General features: G+C 38.0%; 1 protein-coding gene across 1 annotated transcript in view; it reads right to left on the bottom strand.

Annotated features, from left to right (window-relative positions):
- The window catches only part of LOC102288982 (alpha-1,3-galactosyltransferase 2), a gene marked incomplete in the record, with an annotated part of 25,922 nt that extends 18,584 nt beyond the window's left edge, over positions 1 to 7,338 (bottom strand). The window contains 4 exon segments of the mRNA XM_042223088.1: positions 669 to 758; positions 889 to 937; positions 5,629 to 6,948; positions 7,091 to 7,338. Of these exon segments, the coding sequence (XP_042079022.1) occupies positions 669 to 758; positions 889 to 893 (95 nt within the window).
- Positions 7,339 to 8,208: the final 870 nt, after the last annotated feature.

Genomic DNA, 8,208 nt, shown 5'->3' on the forward strand with positions numbered 1-8,208 from the left:
AATTTGTTTCCAAAACCCCGCAGTCAGGACATGCTATATTGTATTTAGATAGAAGCTAGCGAGCTAACTCCCTGCTAACTTCTAAATGTCATAAATTCCGTTTTCATGGATGCCTGGATGTTAAACTCACCTGGTAGAGCAGAACGCTGATCATTTTATTAAAGATAAAAGACTTTAGACAGTTTTTCAACTCTCAGTAATGCCATAGTGATCATTTTATTAAAGATGAAAGACTTTAGACAGTTTTTCAACTCTCAGTAATGCCATAGTGATCGTTTGATATATGGACCTGCAGCGGAGTTTAGGCCCAGACACGGCTAGTGACGTCAGACTTAACGACCCGATAGTACGCACCTTGTTTACTAATGTAATCTGGTCTATATTTAGAAAGAAACATGATTAAGGTTGTTTTATTTAAAGGAACATTTTGGATTATGTTTAGTGGTAATATGTATAATGATATCTCTGTCATTTACCTTACAACAGTGATTCAAACAGAGTGGACACAAGAAAAGCCAGCCACATATTTCAAAAACAACAAAATCTACATCTCCAAAACGATCCCTGTTGGATCCATGTAGTTGTGTTGCAGGAATGCCATTTCAGGGATGTCGAATTAAACTGGCAGCTGAGGGTTTTTTTGTGTTTTTTTGTTTAAAGATACTCACTGCATGGATGGACGTGTGAAGTAGAGAGCACAGAGTGCAGCCGGAACCCAGAGCAAACATTTCAGCGTGCACTTTATCTTCTGGAAGCATCTGCAGGTGAAAGGTTCAAAATTAACCATAAATACTGAGACTGAATTTCAATTTTAATTTCAGTAACTGGGCAGAAGTGTTACTGAACAGGCAAAGATGACATAAACACTAACCAGGGTGTTTTTAATACCTCATAGTTCACAGTGCTTCAACTTCACCAGACAACACTGAGAAATAATCTGAGAAAAGACAAAAAGGCATGGGTTTGGCTGAATTGGCAACTCTGACAATATTCTTAAGCTTTGCTATAACTGTTAAGTGTAGAACAGCATCAGAAACCAATCTTTTTTATAAAAAACAAAAAAACATTTTACATATTTTACATACATACAGTGGGGCAAAAAAGTATTTAGTCGATTGTGCAAGTTCCCCCACTTAAAATGATGACAGAGGTCAGTAATTTGCACCAGAGGTACACTTAAACTGTGAGAGACAGAATGTGAAAAAAAAAATCACGCCTTTCGTCTTCTGTCTGCTTTTGGGCAAAAATACCTCCTCGGAATATTCAGTGTCGCCTGTGACACTCATCATTTCCTTTATCATAGAAGTGCGAACAACGACGGGACTAAAGACGAGCCACTGCGCGCAGCCATTACGCACTGCTGTGTGGCTCATGTTACCTGTTATCTTTATTTCAACAGAAGGTGATGTAGGTTACAACACGATCTTACCGCTATTAGCAACATTAAAGATGTAAAAGGTGTTATTCAGAGGGCAACCTAGCGTGAAAAACAATTTTCTCACGATATTAAATTACATTTTTCGGTTTTCTTGCTGGTCTTTGCGCGTTGGGTTTTCTCTCTAGCTCACAGATCTCATCCTCTCTGACAGGTCAAATAAAGTAACAGCCGCCATAAAAATTCAGGGATTTATGTTATTATATTGCAATTCTGAAACAAATGAACCAATATTCAAATAAAGATTGGTAATAGTGATTACCTGTAGTTTTAGAGATGGCAGGAAATCGCAGTCTGTCTCAGTAATGGGTTAAGGCGGAAAAATAAGTGACAGGAGTGCCATAAAATGCCTTTGTGTTTCCGTGTCTGTAGTTCATGAAGAAAAAAGCCTAAATTAAGAACACCGCAATGATGAGCCGTCGTTTTAGATCATGCTGTATTACCTCCAAGATCTGGAGATGAAGCTTAAACTAAAACTTAAAACAATGGTCCACATACTGATCACAAACACATTTTCAGTAGATTACTCACAGAATAAATGCACTTGTGTAAATCATGTTCCTTGCTTTCAGGCTGATAGATATGTAGCTTGGGTGGCTATAGTTCAGATGGTAGAGCCAGTTACCTACTACTCAGAAGGTCGGTGATCCCAGTGTCAGTGTCCCAGTAGATGCCTGTGTGACACACTAATGTGTGATCAGAAGTAGTACTTATTAAAAATGAGAGATTTGTCACCGAAGTGAACTATGTGTAAGAGGTAGTTGCACGCCCCGGCCTCCGGGTGGCGCATTGTTCAGTGAGACAGAATAGCGAGGTCATAGGTCCTCCTCTCCAAGATGGCAGAAGCGAGGCAAAGAGAAACTTCACCAGTCTCATCATTTCCCTGTTTTGCAGGAACATTTAATCTGTTTTACCGGCCAGAACTCTGGGTCGGTTACACCTGTCTTCGGCAAGTTACTCTGTGATGCATCCATTGGTGTGTGTGAATGTTAGCTATAAAGAGGGGAAGAGGGGCGGTGTTGGTGTGAATGGATGATCATGAGCAGAGTGTAAAGGCATTGAGTGCTGAGATAGAGCAGAAAAGTGCTAAATGAGAACCATTCTACAAATTTTATTTATTTATTTTTTACCATAGATAGAAATCTGCTTGACAGACAGGTGGACCTACATGTTTTCATGCTGTACAGAGCAAAAACAGCATATCACCTTCTCTGTCTTACTGACACACACGCACATAAAGTGAGTCACATTCACACTTTTAACCTTGATCATAACATCACGCCGCTCACTACTCTACATTACAATAGTCTAACTAAAGTAACATAAAGACAACGGTGGCCCCTTGAAGTCCAAGGGATGCTTATTGCATAATTCACAGAATAACGAGAACATTTATTTACAGAATTTCTCATTTAATAAGTTTCCAGTGACCAATTTCTAGATAAATCCATAACCCCCACACACATTGTGGGGGCATGTTTTCAACATAGAAGTGGAAACAAATGTTTTAGTCCATTACAAAAACACAAAGACAAACTACTTCACCAAGGAAACTTAATCTTTCTGACCTTACAGTCATTGATAGGAATCCTCCAATCTAACTTCCTAGTGTATACTCTTTCTCCTCTTTTCTTTCCTTCCTCTATTGAGCAGTGATTTTGTAGTGTAACTGTCCCTGAGACAGTTAAAATAAAGTTGGTTATTTCATGTTTCTGTGATAGATTCATGCTTAATTTAGTTCATTTATTTATAAGATAAGATGATAAAAGTGTAACATTAATTAAAAAACATGTCTAAAATATGTGATTACAAAATATGGGTTTGTTAAATATGTAAAGTGCTGTAAAGTTTGTATGAGGTAAAGTTTGTAATTGTCACATGACCAGAGTTTGGTTGAGAGCACAACCATGGCATTGTGGAGCTAGCATGGATACATGGCTACAGATGCATCTACAGCCTCAGCGTTAATGTTATTCTGCATGTGGTCCAAGAGGCGCACACGGTATGGTTTCATGTATATTGTTTGTATAATGTTGCATACGTGTTCTACACTGGTAATGAGAGGACATTTTTGTGATATCCATTATTGTTGCACAAGACTGTTTATGGACACTGATATGAGAGACTGATAAGCTCAAAACATTTATGTTGTAAACTTTGTGTTTCTTCAGTTTTCACGGTGTCTGAAGACAATAAGAGTGAGAGAGAGAGAGAAATAAATTTCCGAAGACATCAGTATGATGCGTGGCCATTCTTTGTTGGACCCCTGTAGTTACAGTATGTTTGTTTATTTATCTATTTTTGTTTTGTTGCTAAACATATTTTAAAATGCTGTGCTGATTCTGAACTGCTAAAAATGTTTGTACAAATGACAGAACAAGGCAGAGAAGTGCTGATAGAGTAGAAAAGCACTATAAACACAGTGAAGCTGGAGGATGAATGCTAACTTTTTTCCACTTGATAAAAGTTAACGTGATGGTTCCCGATGGCTAGGCTGACAGTGATCACTGACTGTTTTTAGGGGCTTGTTCAGATGTAATAGAACAAGATAAAAAGCATTAAAACATTTTAACAGCACAACAGGCTTAATAAACACAGAGTAGTTTAGGCCCGGAAGCAGGATTCATACATCATCACTTAAAGAACAGCTCTCGGGGCACAGCTAGCTCAGTAGATGCCACATGATCAGAAGGTTGGGCGTTCAAATCCAACGAACAGCGGCTATCCTGGATTTGTAGCTGCCCACTGCATCACTGAGTGAATGGGTTAAATGCAGAGGACTAAGCATTTTCCTACAGGATTAATGATGTATACATAAACAATGAGATTCAAGATAAGACAAATTTGATAATATTTGACACATCTGTAAAGCAGAAATATCAGTAAAATACACAGGAAGTAATATATCTGAAATATTAGTAAAAAATAACTTAATATAATGGTAAATAGCACACTTTTATGGCATTTGTCAACACCATTAGAAAAAGGGTCAATACCATCAGACAAAAATCCTGATGGTGTTGACAAAATACCCTACTTTCTCTCATAACACATGTTTTTCTGACAGAAGCCATCTTGTTTTTCATCAGTTGCTTATGGCCTCTACAATCTACCTAAATTAAGCTCTTTTTACAAAAAAAATAAACTAAAAAATAAAATCTTGGATTACATCGACTTTGGTGTTGACACACTATGGTTGTGACACAGAGTTTTATCAGAAAGGTGTGCAATAAATGAAATTTAAATTTTTTTTTTATCACAGCAGTGACCTCATGGCATGTGTATCAAACAGGAAGTGGTAAAGGGGTCCTCAGAGTGTAAGCTACCCATAATAATTCCTGATTTTTTTGTACTTTTAAAAAAATCTGATGGTGTTGACAAAAACTCTGGACACGATTTTAATCACTTAAAAAATATGTAAAAATAAATTTTCAATTGCATATTTTGATATTATATAAGGTATTGACTTAAATACTTAGTGACGAGAGCCATGATGTTTAATTTTACATTACTTTAATTTTTTTTTCTGTATTTTAATATTATCACACCTGCTTCTGGACAATGGATTTTTAGGGTACTGGTAATGTATTGTACCATTTAAAATAAATAAATATGTATAATAAAATGCAAAATCATACTTTTGTTGTATACAAATTGCCTTGGTTTGTCTTTTAGGCATCGTGGCTACATTTCTGTAGAAGTGTATTGGGGTTGCAATTAGTAGTAGTGCATAGCGTTTCATGATCGTGCTCTAAAGTAGCTTGTTTATCCCAAATTTCTTGTGCAGCCTGTAAAGGTGGCCCAGTCTGTAGGTTTAGCAGTCCAATGGAGTTGATTCATGTAGTTTGTTCAGTTCTTGTGCTGCGGCCGGTGAGATGCATTCTTTAAAGATTCCTTTGAACGTGTTGTTTTCTCTCATGAATAATATAAAACAAAAAAGCAAGCAAGGTCTGTAATGTCATTGCAGGATTTCTATTTTTACATTTTTCATTAAACAAACCAAAACGTATTTTGAACTCATTCTGATGTCGGCATTTACTCTGGCGAACGTGCAAGAAGAGGCAATATTACGTCCAACTGGGAAATGAAGAGACCTAAAACGACCTAAAAGCCCTAAAATTTATCTTCAGTTTAAGTAAAGAAGAAGAGGAAAAACTTCCTATAAGGAACCGAGATGAAAAAAAATAACCTACCTGTGAGTCGCCGACCCCCTTAAGTAAAATTTAAAAACCAAACAGGCTACCACTTCAGGAGGAAGATTCGTTGTCGCGTTGTGGCTCACAGAAGAGCCTCCGTGCTCACAGGTAAAATTGGCTCAGGACGGGGCTCAGTTTAAAGCAAAAGCAACGTATATATCCGCTTTCCTTTACACTATTCGCTCCAATAGAAAGCTTAAGCGTTAAAACGGCCGTGAAGTCTTCTGCGAATCTCCCGATATTTAAAAATATAAACTATATATGAAATTAGTTGTAATTCGGCTTAAAACTGCGTAATTTTAGAAACAGGTGCGAAGTGCACAAATATAGAATTTATGAATACGAATAAATACGTAAATTATTGAAACAGCGGCCATGCAGAAGTCTGAGTAAGTCGATATCTTAAGATATCTGCACATTACACAGGGGAAAGTGCTATATAAATAAAGCGGTCTTGCTTTGTTTTAGCTAAAACGAAATTTTGAACTAAGGATGGCAACTTCTTCCGTGGTGGAAACAAACATCCATGCTTTTAAAGCTCTCTGTAGATGCACGAAGAGAAATGCTCACACATTTCGTTTCTTCAGAATCATAAATATTTTGACACACCTGTACTCGGAGGTTCCTTGGCTCAGTTTTATTTTCTTCCATCTTGTACAAATATCCACAGTTGTGTCCCCACGTGGCCCATTAGTTGATGTAATCACGCCTTTCGTCTTCTGTCTGCTTTTGGGCAAAAATACCTCCTCGGAATATTCAGTGTCGCCTGTGACACTCATCATTTCCTTTATCATAGAAGTGCGAACAACGACGGGACTAAAGACGAGCCACTGCGCGCAGCCATTACGCACTGCTGTGTGGCTCATGTTACCTGTTATCTTTATTTCAACAGAAGGTGATGTAGGTTACAACACGATCTTACCGCTATTAGCAACATTAAAGATGTAAAAGGTGTTATTCAGAGGGCAACCTAGCGTGAAAAACAATTTTCTCACGATATTAAATTACATTTTTCGGTTTTCTTGCTGGTCTTTGCGCGTTGGGTTTTCTCTCTAGCTCACAGATCTCATCCTCTCTGACAGGTCAAATAAAGTAACAGCCGCCATAAAAATTCAGGGATTTATGTTATTATATTGCAATTCTGAAACAAATGAACCAATATTCAAATAAAGATTGGTAACAGTGATTACCTGTAGTTTTAGAGATGGCAGGAAATCGCAGTCTGTCTCAGTAATGGGTTAAGGCGGAAAAATAAGTGACAGGAGTGCCATAAAATGCCTTTGTGTTTCCGTGTCTGTAGTTCATGAAGAAAAAAGCCTAAATTAAGAACACCGCAATGATGAGCCGTCGTTTTAGATCATGCTGTATTACCTCCAAGATCTGGAGATGAAGCTTAAACTAAAACTTAAAACAATGGTCCACATACTGATCACAAACACATTTTCAGTAGATTACTCACAGAATAAATGCACTTGTGTAAATCATGTTCCTTGCTTTCAGGCTGATAGATATGTAGCTTGGGTGGCTATAGTTCAGATGGTAGAGCCAGTTACCTACTACTCAGAAGGTCGGTGATCCCAGTGTCAGTGTCCCAGTAGATGCCTGTGTGACACACTAATGTGTGATCAGAAGTAGTACTTATTAAAAATGAGAGATTTGTCACCGAAGTGAACTATGTGTAAGAGGTAGTTGCACGCCCCGGCCTCCGGGTGGCGCATTGTTCAGTGAGACAGAATAGCGAGGTCATAGGTCCTCCTCTCCAAGATGGCAGAAGCGAGGCAAAGAGAAACTTCACCAGTCTCATCATTTCCCTGTTTTGCAGGAACATTTAATCTGTTTTACCGGCCAGAACTCTGGGTCGGTTACACCTGTCTTCGGCAAGTTACTCTGTGATGCATCCATTGGTGTGTGTGAATGTTAGCTATAAAGAGGGGAAGAGGGGCGGTGTTGGTGTGAATGGATGATCATGAGCAGAGTGTAAAGGCATTGAGTGCTGAGATAGAGCAGAAAAGTGCTAAATGAGAACCATTCTACAAATTTTATTTATTTATTTTTTACCATAGATAGAAATCTGCTTGACAGACAGGTGGACCTACATGTTTTCATGCTGTACAGAGCAAAAACAGCATATCACCTTCTCTGTCTTACTGACACACACGCACATAAAGTGAGTCACATTCACACTTTTAACCTTGATCATAACATCACGCCGCTCACTACTCTACATTACAATAGTCTAACTAAAGTAACATAAAGACAACGGTGGCCCCTTGAAGTCCAAGGGATGCTTATTGCATAATTCACAGAATAACGAGAACATTTATTTACAGAATTTCTCATTTAATAAGTTTCCAGTGACCAATTTCTAGATAAATCCATAACCCCCACACACATTGTGGGGGCATGTTTTCAACATAGAAGTGGAAACAAATGTTTTAGTCCATTACAAAAACACAAAGACAAACTACTTCACCAAGGAAACTTAATCTTTCTGACCTTACAGTCATTGATAGGAATCCTCCAATCTAACTTCCTAGTGTATACTCTTTCTCCTCTTTTCTTTCCTTCCGCTATTGA

This window comes from Haplochromis burtoni, unplaced genomic scaffold (assembly GCF_018398535.1).
Source record: "Haplochromis burtoni strain Fernald_Lab_line unplaced genomic scaffold, NCSU_Asbu1 Contig_100, whole genome shotgun sequence".
Taxonomy (NCBI): domain Eukaryota; kingdom Metazoa; phylum Chordata; class Actinopteri; order Cichliformes; family Cichlidae; genus Haplochromis; species Haplochromis burtoni.